At 39.5% G+C, this 22,036-nt stretch overlaps 1 protein-coding gene across 5 annotated transcripts in view; it reads right to left on the bottom strand.

Moving 5' to 3' along the window:
* Positions 1-22,036, bottom strand: part of CCDC88C (coiled-coil domain containing 88C) — a 95,722-nt gene that overhangs the window by 17,845 nt on the left and 55,841 nt on the right. For all 5 annotated transcript variants that reach the window (XR_003379342.2, XM_014264454.3, XM_005483157.4 and 2 more), the window contains 10 exons: positions 19,141-19,287; positions 16,667-16,811; positions 13,810-13,991; positions 10,687-10,824; positions 8,188-9,258; positions 6,039-6,166; positions 5,042-5,183; positions 4,216-4,404; positions 3,669-3,830; positions 2,248-2,525 (listed from right to left, as the gene is read on the bottom strand). Coding sequence is in view for 4 of the 5 variants with exons in the window: in XM_014264454.3 (XP_014119929.2) it covers positions 2,248-2,525; positions 3,669-3,830; positions 4,216-4,404; positions 5,042-5,183; positions 6,039-6,166; positions 8,188-9,258; positions 10,687-10,824; positions 13,810-13,991; positions 16,667-16,811; positions 19,141-19,287 (2,582 nt within the window). In the remaining variant the exon portion in view is untranslated. The remainder of the gene's footprint in view (positions 1-2,247; positions 2,526-3,668; positions 3,831-4,215; positions 4,405-5,041; positions 5,184-6,038; positions 6,167-8,187; positions 9,259-10,686; positions 10,825-13,809; positions 13,992-16,666; positions 16,812-19,140; positions 19,288-22,036) is intronic.

Here is a 22,036-nt window from a genome sequence, read left to right as displayed (position 1 = left end):
TTCCCAGTGTCTCTGCAGGATTAGACTTCTCCAAACTAAGCCACAAAGAAATGCTCAGGGATCTGTTAATCATCTGTAGCTACAAAATTATTACCTTCCCTTAGTAATATGCAATATGTAAAGCAGTTTCAAAAATTCATTAGAAGCCAGCCTGTGTGCTCACTGAGACCATCAGACAGACACCTCAAAGTCAAACAACTGCTATTAATGGTAAATGACCCTAACATACTAATTCTCCTCTTCTTGCTGAGCCAAACCCACACATCTGTGGTTTCCTGGGCTATGACAGGCCATTTCACTGCAGTTACAAACAACCCATTATTAAATCCCCACTGCAGTGTTAATATGTGCAGAAAGAACCAAAACTGGTTTACTGAAGTTTGCTCAGGTGCAGAAAATATTCTGTGGTTAGAATGCTGCAGAGTGAACTACACAAACCTTTGGGACCTTGGCTGTACATGTTGTTGGATGTGCACAAGCCAACTGAAGTTGCTGTGGATCTTCCTAGACCAGCTGCAATCATAGGTTTGTGTGGAAGTGTAATCCTGCCTTAAGCAACAGAACTCTGATTACAGAGCTGCCAACAGCTGAGGAAAACCAATCACCTTGGAGTTGTGACATACAAAACCCATCTCCTAAACACCACACCAGAAAACTTCTTGGTTGCACTGAGCTGCTCTGGGGAAAACTTAGCAGGTGGCGCATTCTAGCTGAACTTGAAATTGAAATATTCCATCTTAGCAGTCACAGACCTTAGTTAAAAAGAAGAGGTGTAAGACAACTCTTTTTATGCTACTCTTTCTCCCTTCTGCTCCCTCAGCAGCACATGATGGAGGGAGAACAAAACATGCACTAAAAAAGTAGCTTTTGGCTTTTTTCCTGACAGCCAAATGGAGTCCTCGCACAAATCACCTTGATAATTACCTTTTAAGACTGATCTGCTGAGGAGGATGCTGCACACTTAGTACTGCCAAACTCAACTTGCTTTGAATACAGAGAAGGCCACCATCTGCTCCCCTGCAACGCCTCTCACTGGGAGTCACATCTCAGAAAGAGAGTCTAAACTGTTAATGATCACAGTGGTGGCCCTCTGTAGATAACTTCTTCTTTGAAAAACACTTTTTCCTCAGGCTAGAGTTGCTTAGTGTTTGGTACTCATCAAGCAAAGAAAGAACACAGCAAATTGCCTTAACACACTGCAGTGTAGTAATCTCAAGCAAAGCCTGAATCAATGAGAGCCATTAATCAGTCTGAGAAAGACTTGGTAAGCAGGAACAGTGTCTGGGTAATCACTTACAGCTCATTTAGTTGACAGCCAAGCAGCTGTCCTGTCACACAGCCCCAGTGGATATTTTAATCACAACAGTTTACTTCTGTACTTCATAAAAATCTACCACACATTGTATTTGCCAGCTCCTTAGTCTTTCAGGAAGAAAAGTTTAGCACCAGTTTGCAGTCCACCAACAAGGATCCCCACCAAACTGCTCTGAACCCAACTCATGATCTTGCACAGAAATGAAATCTAAATAAAAGTGTTTTGAGGAAAATCTCTGAAAAATATAAGAGACATCTGAGAGGTAGGCAGAGCAGCACTTTTGTAGCAATACATTATGTGTATTGTTCAATTCATGCATAATTGTCAGAAAATGACAGTGACTAGAGACTAAGCAATTAACAGTTTAGTCATTTCCTAATTCAGCTGAAGGGCCTGAAGCAAAAGCTATAGATTATGAGAACTACAAGAAAATTAATAATACATCATTACCTCATAGGTCAATACAGCTTCCTTCATAGAGCCTCCTCTGACATGACACAGATGTCACAAGGTTCAATGACTGAAATTTCTCAAGATACACCCTACTCACATATAGGTGACCTGCAGACTTTATGGTTAGGAGAGAGACTCCACACAGTAGAACTGGAGAATGTTTTTAAGGCTGTATGATGTTATACCACAAATCCTTAAATGTAGTAGAAGAATTTATGTTATGTCTGACAAAGCATCTGAGATCGAAGCCATGTTTGCTGAGTATCATCAGTCACCTCTGTTCTGCCAGCTTTAGAGATCTAAAATCTAGAGCTTTGCAAATATTTTCATCTAATGTCCCAATGACAATAGGAATGACTAGACACTTTTTCAGGGCAACAACTTTGTAATTTCTGTTTGTAATTGGAGACAACATTTAAGGCTAAAATTGTAACACAGGCACATTCTTGCTACACAATACCCCTGAGCAGCATGCGTACCTCTCACGCAGACCTTTGTGCTCCAGATCCAGGGTTTTGTGTAATGTTTTTAGGCAGCTGTGCTGATTTATTAGCCTCTCATACTCTGCAGACTGCCGTTCATGCAGTGAAGTAAGGTGTTCATGGTCCTGAAGCAATGACTCATACTCAGCTTTCAGCTGCTCCTTCTGTTTCACCAGATTTTCATTCTCGTTCTCCTTGGCTGTCTGCTGATTTTGCAGTAAAGCATTCTGGGCCGTCAGTGAAGCACTCTGGGAGCTGAGAGTTGAATTTTCTACCTAAAGTTTTGCAAGTAAAAGTAAGTATTACTTATCCATATCTACTGGTACATACAACAAAGATTTTGTAGCCGCTTACATCCATATAGAGTTAGTCAAGAATGCCTACGCTGCCTTGTTGACTTAAGACATCTATGTACAATTCGGCATAATTTTGGGATTACTGCTGGCAGTATGCACCACAGTAGTAGGAAAATTATCACAATAACCTCTAAACTGAAATTTTTTTTACCAGAAGCTTTACCAGAAGCTTTTGAGCCCAAAGACCAAGATGATCTGGAATACTCACAAGTCAACTGCATCTCTGACAATCATGATCAGAGTCAAAAGTTACCCTGTATTTGTGTATAAGTAATGAAATTCAAGTTCACCCAAACTCAGAAACATTAACTGCACCACTGTATGTGGACAACACTCCTAACACTGTGTATGTGAGCATTACTCCTAACAAGTCTGGTTTCAGTAGAGAGATGGTGCACTGATTTTATGTAAATCAATTACAGATGAGAAACAATGAATGAGAACAAAGAAACCCATCTCTCCATCTCTGAACGTGCAAGAGGAAGACCTTGAAAAGTGAAAGTCATGCAAGAGAAATAGAGTTAATCCAACGCTGTCCTTTGAAACTGGCCTTCTTCTCAAAGTAAGTTTTTTTTTTTTTAAATCAAGTAATTTTTAAGAGTAATTTTTCCACTGGCAACTTTGACATTTTGTCTGAAAGTCTGAAAACTGTGATTGGAGCTCATTGCTACAACACCTATGGGGAGCTGACTTGTACCCTCTTTCCATTTCTGCTGAGCTCTTTCACAGGTACAGCATTAACACAAAAAAGAAAAGTTTTTTTTTTTTATTTCTGAAGTGTAGCTTCTGGAATAACACATCTGGATTTTGCTGTACTAATTTTAATTTATTCTCTGTAAATAACCACCTTCTTGCTGAAGGTAGCTACCAGACATTAGCTACAGACCCAATTTCCCTTCTAGCTTGGAGAAAGTCAGACCCCAAATGAAGCTCCACTTCCTAGGCTTCATCTTTCCATCATTACATCAGCCTATCAACACAAACATTTCATTATTGTCATGTCCTCCACACTACAGTAATCAAATCCAACCTCCTGGCACAGAGACAGAAGGATGTTCTGACCTGGAGCTTGGCTGTCTGTGTCTGCAGGGCAGTGTTATGCTCTTGAAGGAAGACATTTTGCTTCTGTAGTGTCAGGATCTGATTGTTGAAGGAGACATTCTGTGTTTCCAAATGCTTTAGCTGCTCCTTAAGCAGCTGCTTCTCTGTATGCAGGGCTGCATTCTGAAAGAGAGATGGCATTGAAGGGGTGACAGGAAGAAAAGAAAACAGCTGTTCTGATTATATGGAGTCTTTTCAAAGATGAGAACCAATTAATGATGATCATTCTGCCACAAAGGCATAAAAAAACCTCTTTGCAACATTAAATGCAGGTAAGACAGATGTTAACACACAGGATCAATCCTTGCAAAGATGGGACAAGATGGACACAAGACACATGAAGCACTTAGGTCCTGCGCAGTCCCAAGGGACACCCAAGGAATCTGGTAGACTTGGGTGCCCCAGAAAACCTATCAGATTGCTTTAAGCTCAAAAATCCAGTTTCCACCAACCCACTCAAGAGTACAAGAGAAGTCTATGAGCTAAGAGGACACAGGAGAAGGCTTACATTCCTTTCCAGTTCAATGGCCCTGTCCTTCAGTTTCAGCAGCTCTGTGGTGGCCTCTTGGTGCCCTGCTTCCAATTTCTCATTCATTTGCTGGTTGACAATGAGCTTCTCTGCTGAATTCCTCAGGGACTTCTGAGCATACTGCCCATCCTGCTGAGTCTGCCTGAGTGCATCAAAGTCCTTCTTCACCTACACAATCAACAAGCAACAACCTTCAACACTGAAGGAACTGGAATAATGCATTAATAATGATGGGATATGTCACTCCTCTCTTGCACTGCACAGACTTTCAGAGATTCAACCACCATTACCCCACTTCACAGACAGGGAAGCTGAGACACAGACACATGGAAGAATCCACGTCTCTTGCCCTCATGCCAGGTGCCTTTAGACTCAAGCTCAATCACCTAACAAACAGGCTATTCTTAGGGGAGATGTTCCAACTGCAGTCTTCCTCAGCCCATGGAAGACTGGGGCATTCTGCCTTGTTTAGTTGTTTCCACTAAACAAGGCAGAAAAACACAGCCATGCCAATGAAAAAAAAAACCATGGGAAAACAGATCTACAAAGAGCAGTTATCCAAGAAAACCCCTCCTAGCCCAAAATTTTTTTATGAATTTTGTGTCATTACATACAAAAGGACAAAAAAAAGGCAGTCTAGTGAAAAAAAGGTTCTTAGAAAGGATGTGTATTGGGAGGGGCAATGAGAAGAACAAACCTGCTATTCAATTAAAAAAAAAAAATCAAACCTCAAACCAAAAAATCCCTGAACATGTGAATGTGCAGAACTGCAATGTGAAAAATTAAAATTCACTTAAGCTCTTACCATATTTAGATCATTCTGTAACTGCTGGTTCAAGTTCAGAAAGTCTTTCACTTGAGCTTCCAGCATTGCAATCTTCTCCTCTTTCACAGCTAGAGTTGATTTTAGTGCTGATTCAGTTTTGCTTTCCAGAACCTTATATTTTCTGAAAAATATGATAATAGCTTTCTGATGTCTGCCACCAGGATATGAGCCACCATCTAAACAGCAGACTTCACCTTCACCTGTTCCCAATCCCACTACATCTTAAATTATACATGCCTGCTTCTTCAGGAAAATTATTTCCTCTACTGCTGCGGATTACTACTGATATATTATAGCTAGAGAATTCACTCATGGAAAATCCAATCCATTTTAACAGAGATTAACTCCAGCATGGTTCTACAGAAATATCAAAGAGTTACATGACTTGAAAGAAAATAAGTTTCTTTCTTTTTCCCATGATTACACTACAGAAAACTCTTCTTATGGCTCTTTTGTAGATTCTTAACAAGGAGGAAGATCCACATTTTAAAGGTTCCTACAAGATGGGTAGGTTTCTATAAGTAGGTCTTACCAAGAAGCCCATATACACACAGGTTGTTGGGATTTTCTGTTCATTACTACAGGACTTACAAAGAAATTCCTTGCCATCAGAAATTTCAGATATATGTTTATACAAACAGGTATCTAGACCACCAATTATATGAAGTAATGACAGACACTGTTTAACAGACATTCTACATGAAGAGAAATACACACTGAAATAGCTACTCAGTTACTCTGCTGGGGAATACAGAGGCACTGTTAGCATGGGGACAAAGTGGCATTTCTTCCTTCCACCAAAAAAAATGTTTTGTAAAACTTACAGTATCCTGCCAAGCTTTCCTCATAAAAATGTGGTTTATGTCCAAAACTGTTAAGGGTAATGGCAAGGAGGCAGATGAGAACCAAAAAGAAAGGCAAAGGGCTTCAGTGAGGCTGAGTCAAAAGAATGTCTGGAAGAGCTCAGTTTCCTTACGTGTCACCATTGCCATTATCATCCTCCAGCAGCAGCTCTTTGTTCAATCCCATCTTCTCCAGTTCTTGGCTCAGTTTGTCCAGCTCACTAGACAACTTTTGACTCTTCAGCTTCTCCAAGACCAAATCCTGAAACAGCATTAACACAATTAGTTGCTATGCAAAGGGTGGTGGTAATTATCCAGCACTATACATGTTTTTAAGTGTACTGAAAAATTCATTGGACAAAATCCTAGTTTCAAGTAGGTCAGTTAAAATTCTCAGTGACAGCTGAGTGCAGAATTAAACTGATTGGTTTTATTTACAGGTCACTTGAAATAAATCTGCAGAATGCTTCTTTTGGCCTTTGTTTCACTCACTGTACTGAACTACTTCTGCCAACAGTGGCTTTGTGCCTGCCTGCTGAAGGAGGGAATGTGCAGGCCAGGAGACACCACCCCATCCCCGTGCCACACAAGGACTGTGCAGGGCAGGGGACGCCAGCAGGGGGAGTTTCCGTCTCTCAGCTAGGACAGAAAGCCCGGCCAGCACTGGTACACACACAGGAGCAACAGGACTTCAGTATGGGAGTCTCCTGAGGTATCGTGGCTGTGATGTTATTACCAAGGGACTTGGGAACAGGGTCAGCATGAATAATGCACTGAGTTTCTCACATATGGTAAATGCTTTGCTGTTATGCCAGTGAAGTGGTCTGTGTGGAAATGGCCTGGGTAGATGTAGTGCCACCTGCATTTCTAAAAAGGATTACTTCTGGTGCATAGCTAAGTGTGAAGATCCCTACCATTCAAAATTCTCTGAAATACAAATGCATCATAGAGATCTACATTGCTTGCATTTCTGCTAAAAGTTTTCTTAAACAACACATGAAGAAAGAACAAAAAAGCTACTGAAGAACTTGAAATTAAAAAAAACTATCCTGAATGTCAAACAGAATCAAGAAAAAAATTTTATAAAAATACTTTGTCAAACTGTAGCTATTCAATAGTACTCTGGCATCACAAATTCAGCCACGAATTCATTCACACAGCAAGGTAAAAAATATGGTTAAGGTCAGTGCCAGTCCAGTGATCTGTAAAGAGGTCCCTTTAACATCCATTAACTCCTTCTGCAGGATCTATAGAAAATAACTAAAGAAAAGAAGATGGGCTATTATATGGGTGTGCACCACTGGAAATCTGCAAAATCTGAGAATGGAAAGATTATAGAGGAGCCTTCTTAGAAATTATATTGTTTTAATAATTTTTAAGGAAAGTTGGATAGAAACATAACTTGGGCCTGTGTCAAGTGTTTCTGACAGACTTTATGTCTCCTCCTCAAAATTACACTAATGCTTCAAAACTGAAATAAAACTAAACCTTGAAGTAAGCAATTGCTTACTGTATTAATCTTGCTAAATTTATCTATTTCACTGAGCTACTGCAGCACAATCCTTTTTCATTTTAATAGTCCTTCACAGGAAATCTGGTGCTGGCAGGACAGCAGCAGGCAGGACAGGCAATGAGAGCAAGCTGCAATAACCTGAATCTGCTCATAGGCCTCTTGTAAGAGTGTCAGGCTCTAGCACACACATCCTCAGATTGCCAATGTCCTAATGCTCGGCACAGGGAGAGATCACTGCTGCTTAGCATGCTCTCATCCAGCAGGGAAACATTTGGGGAAAGATGCTGTAAGGTAGCTGTAAAGCAAAACCTTGGTGCAGCTGGTTTAGGTTGCTCATTTGGGATGGTTTTGTCTCAGAACAGGCATGTCTGCGTGACCTCAATAAGTGCCAGACATTTCTAGGCCTGAGAGTCAATCTCCCCCACTGGAGCTCTCAAGTTAGCAAAAACTTTTGTAGCCACAGTTAGAGGAAAGTATCAAAGTCTTTGGTTAACAGGCACCACATAAGAGCTGCTGTAAAATTTTATTCTGCATGAAAAAAGATGTAATTTAGAGACTGCATTGTGGACACAAAGTGGACACTGCACAATTGCACCAAGTGTAGTTCTTGGCCTGTTCCACTTTCCAAGGCAACACTTTCAAATGACTGTGAAGGCTGTGTTAAGGCTGTGAAGATCTCCTGTGGGACAGAGATATATCCCTTCAGTAGTTCACTGAGCTGAAAAAACAAAAAATAGCAGCATAGAACCCAGCAGAATTAACTTGCTTACCTCTCTCAGTGTAGCTAGTGTTCTCTTATCAATTGTAACTTGCTTTAGGAGGTCTTTATTGTCTTTTTCAAACTCTTTCAGTTTACAAGATGACTCTCTGAATCGAGCAATTTCCTTTTCTAGTGTCTTGTTTTCCTTCTCAGCGACTGCTAGCTTTACTGTACTGTCATCTAAAATAGCATCTTTCATTTCCACTTGCTGCCAAAGCCGTTTTGTTTCTTTCTCTAGCATTTTTTTGTCTTTTTCTAGCTGAGACATTCCTTGTTCTAGGGCTTTATTTTCCTTTTCTAAGCTCTCTAGCCGTTTGGCAGAAACCTTTAGCTCTTCAAGGTTCCTCTGGAGGACCTGATTTTCACTCTCCATTCCTTGAATTTCTTTTTCTAATTCCTGGATCTTTTTACTGCTGTTCTCCACAATTTGCTGAAGTCTCTGGTTTTCAGAACTGATACTCTGATAGCTTAGCTCCAGCCTCTCTGATTTCTTGTTCATTGCTTTTAACATTTCCACATTTTTTCTTAAGTCCTCTTTCTCCCTCTCCAAATCTTTATTTTCTGCTTCTATTTGTGCCATTTTTGTGCTAGTAAATCTCATGGTCTCTACCACTCTTCTAAGCTCCAGATTTTCTTCATCCAATTGCTTGTTGTCCCTTTCCAGGTCACCAAGACGGATGGAAATATTTTGTAATGTGTCCAACGATTTCCTTAATTTCCTATTTTCCACTTCCAGATCACCATTCTCTTGCTCAAGAACTTCCACTTTTTCTGTCACTATTTTCATCACTGCTGCCTTTTTTGTGAGCTGTTCATTTTCCCTCTCCAGCCGGTGGAGCTCTTTTTCCATTTCTTCCACTCTTTCCACTTTTTCTCTAACCTGGTCAAAATCCTTTTGCAATTGTTTCTTCTCAAATTCCAGCTTGCTCAGTTTGCTACTTGTCTCAGTTACCGTTTCATGAAGGATTTTGTTCTCTTTTTCAATATCTTTCACTCTTGCCTCGCTGCTCACTTGTGATCTTTCTCTCAGGGACAGGACAACTTGATTAAGGTGATCATTTTCTTGTTTAAGGTCCTTTATCTACATAAACAGTTGTGCAAATGTTATTCATCTACTTACAAGTGTGGTACAAATTAGTCCTAAAGCAGAGAGATGACTGTTAACAAAATCATATCATATCAAAATCAATTTAATCCAAGACAAATTTCTCAGCAAATTATTGACTTGGTAACCAAGAACCCAAACTCTTAAAAAATTTATTTTAATAAATTAAAAACTGTGCTACATTCCTGCTACCATCCAAGAAGGCAGGGGCAGAAGGAGAAAGCAGACAGAGGACCTTCAGAGAACACCTTGGAGAAGATGCTTTGTTACAAATCATTCTTAATAGAGGGTATCTTTCAATCTAGGTTTACCTTCATCTTGGGGACCTGAAGACTGAAATTATCTCTGGTAAGGAGCCAGGAACCTCACAATACTTGAAAATGTAGAGCAGTTACAGATGTCATTAAAGACACACTTCCTTAAGGACAGTACACTTACCCCACTGGTCAAATTTCAGCTGATGCAATTGTAATTTAGACTGCAATTTGCATTTGATTTTTATACTAGACAACATCCACACAAATCAAAAGCGCCTAGACCTGAAAAAACCACAAACTACTCTTTTTTAACAACTGGGAATATTTCTGGTTTCACTTCCTGCCCTACCTTCAAACCATCTATTAATTCCTGCCACAAAGAGTCTGTATTTGTTCTAACTAAAATGTAAGACTTTGTTGGTAAAGTGCATTTTCCCAGGGAGAAGTCTGGGTAAAAATTCTTCAAGATGAAAAGAACTACACGAATTAGACATTTTGCTATTTAATTTTCACCTCACAAAAACTTAAGAGTATATTTTAATAGAGATTGAGAATATTCAGACCAGTCTCTAATGATCTGTGTCTGTATTTTTTTTAATTTGTCAAATCAGTGCAGATGATACTTGCACAAACCTGTAATAAGAGTTTTCAAGCATTCCACATGAACTGCAGCACAGTGTTTAAGCTGAAGGGCAACTCAAATGTCAATCCAGAAAACATAAATACTTTCTCAGCATCTCTTTTAAATAGAGCAAAAAGGCTGAGTGGCTAAAGAACCTCAACCAAACCAATCATGCCATACAGATGATAGAAGATCAACCTTCAGCAACAAAATGGGGATTTTTTAGCACATCCTAAAACCAGTTGGTATTCCATTTAGTAAGATCCAAGGGCTTTTTTCACTCAAGGGGGAATGTCTGTTCATATAATAGCCTAAAGATCCCCTTATGGTAACAAGGGCAGCAATCAACAAAACATGCTCAGCTTTTACACTTGCAGAAGATTTTAACCCAGATTTGATCAAGTTCAACTGCACTTAGTAGCTCTCAAATTGCCTCATCTCCCTGAGAGAACCAGATGCTGTAAATGGCATCACTGAATTCGCATTACTGAGCACGTTGTTGTATTACATTTGAGAAATTCGCACCTGTCTGTCTTTGTCGGCTTTTAGAGTCTCCATGACACCTTGCAGCTGCTCTTTATCTTTTATCAGCTCCTCACTCAGGGTTTCCAAATCTTGATTGCTTTGCTTCTCTTTTTCAATTTGATTTTGCAACTTCTCAATCTGTGTGAAGAGAACACACCAAAACACATCAACCACAGCTGGACACAAGGACTGTCTGCACTTTAAGTCATTTTGAAGATCAGAGACAAATGAGATGGGAACTATGGCTAAAAGATTAAATCCCTCTCTCCCGCAGTTACCATTCTCAGAGGAGGAAATGGTCTTGTTTTTCTCACAGTGCTAAGAATCTTCTTCTGCATGCCTTTAAAGATCAGAGCATATAAGGCACAGCAGTAAGAAATGCTTAGTTCACCTGCCTGCTGAATGCCCTGTTGTGCTCCTGTCAACAGGAATTAAGTTTCTGCTGCTCCCCTTCCTGAGGAACCTGCCTCCTCCTAGCCTCTCCATCACTGATGGTCTTACTCTATCAGTTAATGCAGGCAGTTATTAAGACACTTCAGTGAGCAACAGCACTAGAAGACCAAACAACAGCCTAAAACAGTAGCAGAGGAAAAACACTAAAGCACTGGGGTGACCAAGTTCACGCTCCCACTCCGTGTTCTGTTCTCTTTTCCCCAGCAGGTGACAACACCACATTTGAAAGATTTGTGAATAAGGCTCCAGTCCTACAACAAAGTTCTCACTTATTCATTTTGAAAGCTGTACTTGTAATGCATGAAGAACATAAAAGCAGTAGCTCTTCAGTACTTAGAACCAAGAGATTCTGGGAACTGTACTGCCCAAGTCAGGAAATAATTCCTTTTTAAACTTGCAAAGTGCTGTGAGCACCTACAGCTCTGCACAAGAATCAGCTCATTTTTGTTTAGGTATTATCAACTCTGCCAACAGTGAAAATGTCAATGAAAGGGGTATTAAACCTAATTCTTCCAAGTGGGAAATAGCTGGAGGCTGGGCTCTGCCTATGTCAACATGCCCCTCATTACAGGAAGTGTTTAAACAAGCAGGGGCTGCCCAGATTGGAGATAAGGAGGGCTCAGCAGCCAGAAATGTAACCATGTGGAGGTTCAAAGGAGCTGTTCACAGAAAGCTGCAACAAACTCAGTGGCTCAGCAATAGCTGATCTTCATCTGCACTTCCCAGAAAACTGGAGGCAAGTAAGACATGACTATTTACAGCTCCTTTCAGTAAGTCAGAAAGGCAGAGACAACAGACAGGTACTTGGACTGCTACTACTTGAGTGTGCCTGAAAGGAGAGTTTTCTACTACCAGCTCCTCTGAAAATCTTGTAAAAAAGGAAAAAAAAATGTACATAACTACTTTTTATAGCACCTCCTCTGGTACTAGAATAATAATCTTGTTTCAGCTACATGATCCCACCAATCACTAGATAAACAAGCATATTCAAACAACAATTTTTGAAAGTCTCAGACAGTGGACAGAATCTCAGCTCAGTTAAACAACTTTAGGGAGACAGGCTTTTACTATGGATATCTCAGGAAAGTTACCAAAAGAACCCCAAAGGCATAGAACATTTGAGAAAAATGCTTCTTCATCTCTTGCCCTCTGACTTACACATGCTTGACTTTAACATTCCTCCAGAGCTCTTGCACTCTCCCCTGCCCACTGTAGCAAACATTTTGCAACAAATCTGAGACTTGGCCTATTATTTCCCCTGGCACACCTCACTGTATTCTAATTGAAGGGAATCACAACTGTTGGCACCAATACAGTGCCCATAACAGGAGGTGCCCACAGGAATCTGCCTGGGGCAAAGCCAGAGGCTGATCACAGTTGTTCAAGTGACTTAAATTGCAGTACACCACAGGTATCTGCTGAGTGCTTTCTCTGCCTCCATCTCCAGCTTTAGGCATGTAAATTAGAGCTGGATTGAATTCCTTATACACAACGGGTCATAAATAGAAGTGTGGAAGGAAAATTAGAGTAAACAATCTTTGCAGTATTTCTTTTTCACAAACAAAAGAAAAAAAGGCAGAACTGATCTCAGCTTAGCAAATGAATCTCTGCAGAAGATGGAATGATCCAGTGCTGGATACTGCTCTCCCTAGCAGAGAAATGGGCTTGTTACAGTCTAGGAATCCACAAGCAGCATTTCATATGTAGGTGCTTCCCTCCCTTGTTCTTTAAGGGATTCAGCTAGCTCACAGGCAAACCAAACAGAACTGAAATCATTGTACCAATGTCTCACACACACAGCTTACAGAAGTAATGGGAAAAGGAGAAAAGGAGATTGTGGATAATTTATGAATGGTAGGAATGTGGAAAAATCCAACATGAAAATGTTTTATACTACAGAGTAGGAAGCATCCTTTTTTCCCCAGCAGCATTTGGCTCAATTCATCAGAACTGAGTAATCAAGTAACTAGTCAGACAAAAATAAGGCTGATAGTTGGAGGTGAACTGAGCAGTTTATTTCACAAGGACAAGGACTGAGGTGGCATTTGAGGTAAATGTAATCAAAGTTAATAACAGAGTGCAACACAAGTACATGTAAGTAAAATTAAAAAATGATGACCTACATGTTTGTTACAAAGATGGAAAGAGCTGAGGTCTTTACAGACAGAGAGAAACACTAAAGAATTCATAACAGCTAAGAGGACAAGAAAAAGCAGGCCCAGGACTCTGGACAGCAAGAAAGACATTTAGAATTTACTAACCTGAATTCACCTGTGTAATTTATTTGATTTACATGTAAAAATTATTTAACTTTCAAAAAACAAAAATAGTTCAATGTGACCATGGCTTCCTTTCTGTGAGACAACAGAGAGGGACACAATCTGACAGGGGCAAGAGGCACTGAAAACCAGTTTTTATTTAACAGGAACAGTCACTTTTTCTTACTATGATGCACATAAGCAGGCAGTGAAGTAGAAGGCATTGAATAAAATTATTAGAATTTAATTGCATTAGAATGCAATTAAATAGACAGGACGAAAATAATAGTCAGTCTTATGGGGATCACGAGTGAACTCCCTGAAAACTCTCATCATTCAGGAATCTTCTGAGCCCTTTGTGCACTGTGTTTAAAAAAACTAGGAGCTCCATTTGCTCCTGTGAGCAAATTACCTTTTTGCTAAGCTGCTGATTTTCCTTTTCCAGTTCCACAAACTTTAGGCTGCTCTCTCTGGAGGTCAAGGAGGCATCTCTCAGCTCTTGGATTGTGTTCTGCAAGCTCTGATTATCCTTCTCTAGCTTCAGTATTCGACTCGAAGCACATTCATTCAACTCAAACACAAAGGACTTTCTGGCTGTTGAAACATGAGAAGCAGAAGGTGGCACTAATCAATTCACCAATGTTTCCTTCTGAGGTGCACAAGATCCACTTGGATGAAGATTATTGCTGGGAGTCTTACAAGTTCAGCTTGACTGCTAAGTAAATACTTGGTTAAAAACAGAACTCATTTTCACAGACAACCATTAATACCTTCAATAAATAGAGTACTATCTGAACAGCCAGCTATCTGTAAAGTTGCTTACTTTCTTAATTCATCTTAAATTTGCTTTAGTCATGTTGGGAGTGTGCCTAATGTTAGTAACAAAATATACTGTGATACCATCTCATACTTTCATCACAGAAATAAACTGAGGCAGAAAGTAAACCTCTGCCAAGTTTTTGCTAAAACAGCAAGGTGGTGCACTTCCAAGAGCTACTGAAAACTCAGGTATTCAATCACATTCAGTTATAGAAAAAATTCTTACAAAAGAGAATTCCAGTGCTTATCTTTATAGTTTCTTCATCAAGATTATGCTGAAGCACAGAGAATAATTTACTCCTAGGTATCCAGGCACGGGACACCCATCAGAATGCTGATCTGAGAAGTGTCTGAAGTTGAAATCTCAGAACTAAATTTATTCAAGTCTTACAACAGAGATGTTGTTTTACTCAATGTAGTAGATCAAAAGTCTCACTACCTCTCAGCCTCAAATCCATCACCTGAGCCTCACTGCTCTGTTAATTTCTCTGCCCAGCATTTGAATAATTACAAGAGCAACCTTCTTGTACACATGAAATAATTGCTACCCATCATCTCAAAATCACATTTCATATGAAATTGACTTTAACACTGTCTTTAAACCTAAGAAAATTAGTAACTCCTTCTAAATAAGCACTACAGCATACTGAGTACTTTAAGCTGGCAACTTTCTGAGATTGGTAAAATTCTGTTTGTCTCTTTTGCAGAGCATCACCTGGAAAGCTTTGGTCAAGTGAAGACTCAAATACTTAACATCTACTAACTAAATACTCCAGTTGAGTTCTGTTCTGAAGTGAAGTCCACCTAAATTACTTTTTCTCATGCTTATTTTTTAAATTATTTTTAATAAAAAATATCAAACTAGCTGGTAAAATCTTCTATCCGCCATCCTTGCAGACTCTACTTGATAGCCAGGAATGGAAGATTTTCCAGAAGAGTTTTGCAGTCTGACTCTATTTGTACAAACAAGCTGCATTCAGAACAGCAACATGGATTGAAATAAAACTTCTTACAGAGAATTACTGTAGAGTCAGAATAGCACTTCCATTAAATAAAAGTCCAAAGTTAAATGTTCTTTAAAAAAAAATCCACCTCCTTCACCATTTTATTTTCCTACTGAATACAAACTTATGGATGTTCTCAGTTCCTCATTCTTTTTCTTTGGTTAATCAGAGAGCTTCTGAAGCTCCAGTGCTAAAATGCTACACATCAGTGCAGTGCTAAATCACTCAAGCAAATTTTTCAAGTTATGTTTGATAGAAATTAGTTAATAAGAGGTAACTAGAATTCCTCCTCCGATTACATCAACAGTGAAAGCAAATCAGGAAGGGAACAAAACTTGGTGTTTCAAACGGGCCATAAAATTTAGGTATTTTTATATTTTCCTGAAATACTCTTGATCAAAATTTTTAAGTTTGGAGAGAACTGTGTTTTTCCCCCCACTAACACAATGAGCAATATTGTTGATTTCACAGAAGGAGTAATAGAGTGACATTCATTTCTCATGCTAATATAACCTGCTTTGCAAGATTATTATTTAGAAGTAACAATTAACTAGCCATTAATCTTAGTGAAGAAAACTCAGATCCTAGACAGCAAGAAGATTTCAGAATTGGTGTCAGCCACATAACACAGCTGTTTTACAAAACAAAGCTATTCTAGACAGTTTCACTGAAAACTTAACATCTGCTTACTCTAATTTATTCCTTTTTCTTCAAGTTCAACTGTTCCTGGCTCACAAAGCCAAACATGCAAATCTTAGCAGAATAAGGTGAATACTCAATACTCAAAGTTGCATGTTGAATTAGAGGAAATAGCTTATATTTCCCTGGTTCCACTTAGAATTGTTGTTTAGGCTGCTGTAACAGACAGAAGAAATGCTAAACACAGGAACCAAAGCTAAAACCTGTCTAGTGAAGAAAGAATAGGCTATGTTTGTGATAGCTACGGAAATCAAATAAACCACTCAAAGAAAAAAAATCAGCCAGTTATTTTAACTGCACACATTTTTCAGTATCTTGTAAAAATAAATGACTTCAGCATACATTACTTCCTGGGACTTAAAGACCACATAACTGTCTGTATTAACTGTACTAAAGAATACTAAAGATCACAGACTCCACCCAACCACTCAGTTAGAAATATTAAATGTGACATTTCTGCTGTGTCATTTGCAAAGCTTTCTTTATTTTTAAATTTTTATTAAAGTGTAATACTTAAAAGTCATTCTCTCAGTGAGGAACATAACAAAAGGAAAACATTTTGATGCTTTCAAAAGAGAGTGAAAGGAAGAGGAATACATTTTAGAAGTTCAAAAACATGAAGGTCAAAGACAAGTGGCTGGATGAGAGCAGCTTTCCAATCTTGGATTCAACTTCTGTTCCCAGTCAATCAATCTGTTTATTCTGAAACAGACCACAAACACCACAGCAACCCCAGGTGGTACTCACTATCTGCAAGGTCAGTGCTTTTAGACAGCTGTTCTAGTTCCCAGCCTAGGTGTGCAGACTCGTTCATGCTCTGTTTCTGTGCAATCTCCAAGACCATGTTCTCCTCCAGCAGCTCCTCAATTCTCTTCTTGTCCGTGTCCCGGTCCTGTGCAAGACACACGTGAATGAAAGGGTGATCTCTTAAGATTGCAGGCTGAGCTGCTGCAAGCACAGTGCATGCTGAGAGTAGAAGAATCTCCTTAAACACTGGGGTTCTATAATGAAATACATCTTCAGCATTACACGTCTGCAGTGGGCCACAGAAAGCAAAGCCAACTGGCCCTGTTTAGCACCAGCTCTGGTCCATGATACACTTGGAGAGAGGGGAATGGCAGTGAGAACTCACTGGGTGATGACAGGACCACTGCAAGCCAGGACTAGCATGGCAGACTGGATTGATAAGCTCCTCAAAAACATGCAGCATCATGCTCTGACACACTGGAAATTCTTCAGATAGAACCTTGAATTCTGCAGAGCTTCAACTCATCACATCAAACTTGGACACAGTCATATGGATAAGCAAGTAACACCTGCCTCATAATTTGAATCCTAACTCCTGAAAACAGACCTGGAGAATGAATCTATTGCTGCTTCTTGTGACTATTTGGGCCATTTGCTTTTGTGGGAACTGAAATGCTGCCTCAAGTGGTTCCCAGCTTTTCAGAAACCAAAACTCAAAAATTCATCAAGTCACCAGAAAAGCATGCAAAATCTTCAGCAACTTTGGAGAAGTTGAGCATTACATGATCTTTACAATATCCTGAATCATAGAATCATAAAATGGTTTGGGATGGAAGGGACACTAAAGGTTATGCAGTTCTTACCAAGGGAAGGGACACTTCCCACTAGACCAGGTTGCTCAAAGCCCCATCCAGCCTGGCCTTTAACACTTCTAGGGATGGGGCACCCACAGCTTCGCTGGGAAACCTCTTTCAGTGTCTCAACACCTCACAGTAAAGAATTTCTTCTTCCTACTATCTAATCTGAACCTACTCTCTTTTAGTTTGAAGCCATTCTCTCTTGTCCTATCACCACATGCCCTTGTAAAATGTCTTCCACCATCTTGCTTTTATGCTCCCTGCAGGTACTGCAAGGCAGCAATTAGGTCACCCTGGAGCCCCCTGTTCTCCAGGCTGGAAAATCCCAATTCTCTCAGCCTTTCCTCACAGGACAGGTGTCCCATCCCTCTGATCCTCTGGGAGATCCTGCTCTGGACTTGTTCCAATAGGTGCATGTCCTGGCTGTGCTGGGACCCCAGAGCTGGATGCAGCACAGCAGAGCAGAATGGAGGGCCAAAATCCCCTCCCTCACTCTGCTGATCATGCTGCTGTGGATGCAGCCCAGGGCACATTTGGCTCTCTGGGCTGTGTGTGCCCATGCCTGGGTCATGTCCAGCCTCTCACCCACCAAGTCCTTCTCAGCAGGGCTGCTCTGATCTGTTCATGCCCAGCCCTTGTTGATACCAGGGGCTGCCTGACCCAGGTGCTGCACCTTGAACTAGATCTTGTTCAACCACAGGAGATCCCCATGGGCCCACTGCTTGAGCTTGTCCAGGTCCCTCTGGATGGCCATCCCATCTTCAGGTGTGTCAACCACACCACTCTGCTTGGTGTCACCCGCAAATCCACTGACAGTGCACTTGACTGCTTTGACAATGTCATAAATGACAAAGACATTAGGTAACACTGGTCCCAGTATGGATCCCTGAGGGACACCCTTGTCACTGATATACATGAAGATTCAGTCATCCCATGCAGCATCCTCCACACTTTTATTTCCAACAGAACCTGTTGAAAATTCTCTATAGATAAACTAAGAATTCAAATCATGGTGGGATAAGAGGAGGACTGTTAAGTAAAATACAAGAGATAAAAGAGTAGTTATTATTTCTAGTGGGTTTCTGAAGTCCAGTGTTGCTCTTTGTTTGTAGACAATAGTTTCCCACTTATTACCTTTCCTTATTTATGAAGCAATAAAACATATCTCTGATTTACACATAAAGCAATTGTAGAATTTTGTGTCTTTTACAGTGGTAATGGATTCTTAAAGACTCTGCAATGGGTGAGGATTTTGTTTCCAACAAGAAAGACAATTAGCTAGAGTAGATTTAATTTCCTGATCTAAGAGACTTCTACTTAAACAGATATTAATATCTCCATTAACAAAATGTGTGAAAGCAGACTGTATTATAAAATTGTGATATACCTTCTGCATAAAAAACCTTCAGTCTCATACAAAGTACCACTGGCAATAACTACACTGTTAACATTGCACTATTTCAAGAATTCATGTGCAGAAAGTTCAATCTAAAAACCTCTTCTAAAGCACTATTGATTTATTTGCCTGTCTCTACCAGTTTCTGTGACTTGATTTTGTAATGTAAAGATAAAAACAGAAGTTTAAGAAATTAGCATAATGAAAAAGAAAGTGCATACCAGCTCTACATCATGAAGTTTGGATTTCAACTGCAGATTTTCCTTCTCTAATTCATGTAGCTTATCACCACGAGCTCTTGCCATGGTTAGCTGTTCTTCTAGCATGGCTTTTGTTTCAATTAATACAATGTTGTCTTCTCTTAATTCCTAGGGAAAAAAGTAACATTATTAATTTCTTACTGACTTTTCATCAACCAAATGATTTTAATAAAGTGACATTGCAAAAAAACAAGAAGGAAATTTGACATGTTTCATAGAAAGACTTTTACTTAATATTTTAATGAGAGATGATAGTATTTTTTTATTACCTTTGAGTCACTATACAAGTAAATCTAAAATTTCTTAGGGTTTTTTTCCTGAATTTTACAAGATTAACAGAGTTTCTTTTGCTTTATATGAGGCTAGATCAAGAGGTGCACACAAAAGAACAACTGTTCAATTCCACTGTTATAATTCCTTTGCCAATTCATCATAGTTCCTTGTTTTCCCAGCTTCAACACACATTATTTACTTTCAAGGGATGGGGAACAGTATCCATCAATACATTCAAGATCCACGTTCCTGTTTCAGTACACTCATGTGCAAATGTCTGTTTAATAAAGTTTGTCTCTCTCTGATTAACAGAATTTTAATTCACTTCAACAGCAGAAGTTGTTTTATATTTATCACTTAACACTCCCTGCCACTCCCCCACTAAACACATGAGCATGAACTGCACAAGCCATGTCACTTACTCATTAGAGCTTCTGGATCTGGTTTTACTGAGTAGAAGTTAAATTTATTCTTTTGTTGTAGCCACAGCATTAGAAACAGGTGAATTACACTGCACTGCAACTGCTCCTTGCAAACAGCAAATCAAATGAAACTCTGTTCATTCAAGTATCTTATTCTGGAAACATGAAATATCCAAAGCATGAAATCTGGCCATGAAATGTTGATCATATTTTAAACACATTTATCAAAAATGTCTCAGTTTAAGCTATAATACCTCACTGCTAGCTTTTACTTGAGTTGATCTTCAGATAAGTCTTGAGTCTGAGACATATGTTCTATGGCAGAAATTCATCAGCATTTGAAGATTAAATGGATATAGTAAGGAATTTTCCCCAGATGAGTTACAACTGGGCAAGAAGCAGATTGATTCTCTACAGAAACTTCATCATTCTCTCCCCATCCACTCTGCTGTTCCAATGAAATATACAAAACCAGAAAATGTGCAAACAGGACAAACTGCTAGACGAGTTTATTCCTGGATAACTGACTCCAAATGTGATGTCTCTGCTGACACAGTGTTCATGTCTGGTCTCAGACCACAAACATCCAAACCAAGGAGATTCCTGAAAGATCATGAGGCATGAGCAAATCACTTTCACAACTTAATCAGTTACTATCTTCTCCTTTTTGGGGTGTAATCAGCCTTAAGAAGCCTTATATAAGCTCATTTATTTAAAAAGCAAACAGAAAAGAAGGAAAAAAAGACAGCTGTAAAGCATGAGTTAAGAGTGTCTGACGACAGCCACTCCCCCTGCCTTTTGGTACTACAGGGGCCATCATTTAAAAGCCTTTCATAATCAGAGTTGTTTGTTGCAGCTCGACTGTATATGGCATAATATGGAAACTCTACCTCATGCAGTACCATGCTGCCCTTGATCTCTCAGTGGGTCAGCTACCAACTTGAAAATCATGAGAGAAAAAATTTCCCTACTATAGTAGCATTAAAAGGACAAGTATGTCAGTGTTTGTGAAGAGGTTCATCTTCAATTAAAATGTCTGAGTATGCGAGTAACTAAAATAACAATAATACTGAAACACTAAGGTTACAGAACCTGCATTTTGGGCCAAGTCTGATCTAACAGGGTCATTTCAGGGTGGGCAAACTTAAAAGGCTGACACTGAACAGATGACAGACCAGAAGTACATGGCACAAAAACTGCTGGGTGTTATGGAAGCTGCCAGAATATCTGTAATGAAACAGCAATGTGCCCAGAGCTTACTTTGCTAGATCACCACACTCAATCTGGACCACAGCCCCAAGAACTGAAGTGGTGTCTGACCTCAAAGACATGACCTCATAACTATCCTTAAAACTGCCTACCAAGCAAGAACTAGTTATTTTAGTGTCTCATCAAGAGCCAAACTATGTGCCAAGTACATACACATATGCAGGCTCTGGTACAAACCACAAACCAGTGGGAGCTGCACTATATGGAAAACTGAAGCACTTTCCATTGAGCACCCAGGATGGACAGTCATGCCAGTTCAAAGTAGTTCTGATGAAATATTAAATTAATAACCAGGTGGAAATGCCTGCTGTGATGAGGTAGACATTGCTCACTCTCAGATCTGATGTTGTCTTAATAGTGAAAAGTTCATATAATTTAAATAATTAGTCCATGGGAGCTTTCCATGGGAAGAAAAGCTGTCCTAACTAACACATGTCAGCACTAACATCTCCCAGAAGTTGCTGGAATAACACAGCTGACCTAAAAATCTAACTGGCTACAAATCACACTTGTTAGACAGTCAGCAGGTGGTGGTCATGGGGTGGTGCTGCTTCCACTGGAATTAAAGTTCCTTTTAAATCAAATTAACAAATTCAAATATAAAAATAACCAAATGTATAATTCAAATATAAAAAACAACCAACATTATTTTAAAACTATAAGGTTACTTTAAAATCAGCAACAAAAACATTTGGCTGTGGATTTTAATACACTGGCTATAACTCAGCTTTTGCACTTTCTAAAATGAATTGCATATTGTGGTTTGATGCCCTATCAACTGTAACTTGAAATAGCTTTAACAATGTGCACTGTGCATTCAGATGGTTATAATTAACTCTGGGGATAAGTGGTTGCACAATCAGGGTGTGTTGTCACTGGGAAACATTTTCAGA

This window comes from Zonotrichia albicollis, chromosome 6 (genome assembly GCF_047830755.1).
Source record: "Zonotrichia albicollis isolate bZonAlb1 chromosome 6, bZonAlb1.hap1, whole genome shotgun sequence".
Taxonomy (NCBI): Eukaryota; Metazoa; Chordata; class Aves; order Passeriformes; family Passerellidae; genus Zonotrichia; species Zonotrichia albicollis.
Note: the sequence above shows the minus strand (reverse complement) of the source record. Positions and strands in the feature narration are given on the sequence as shown.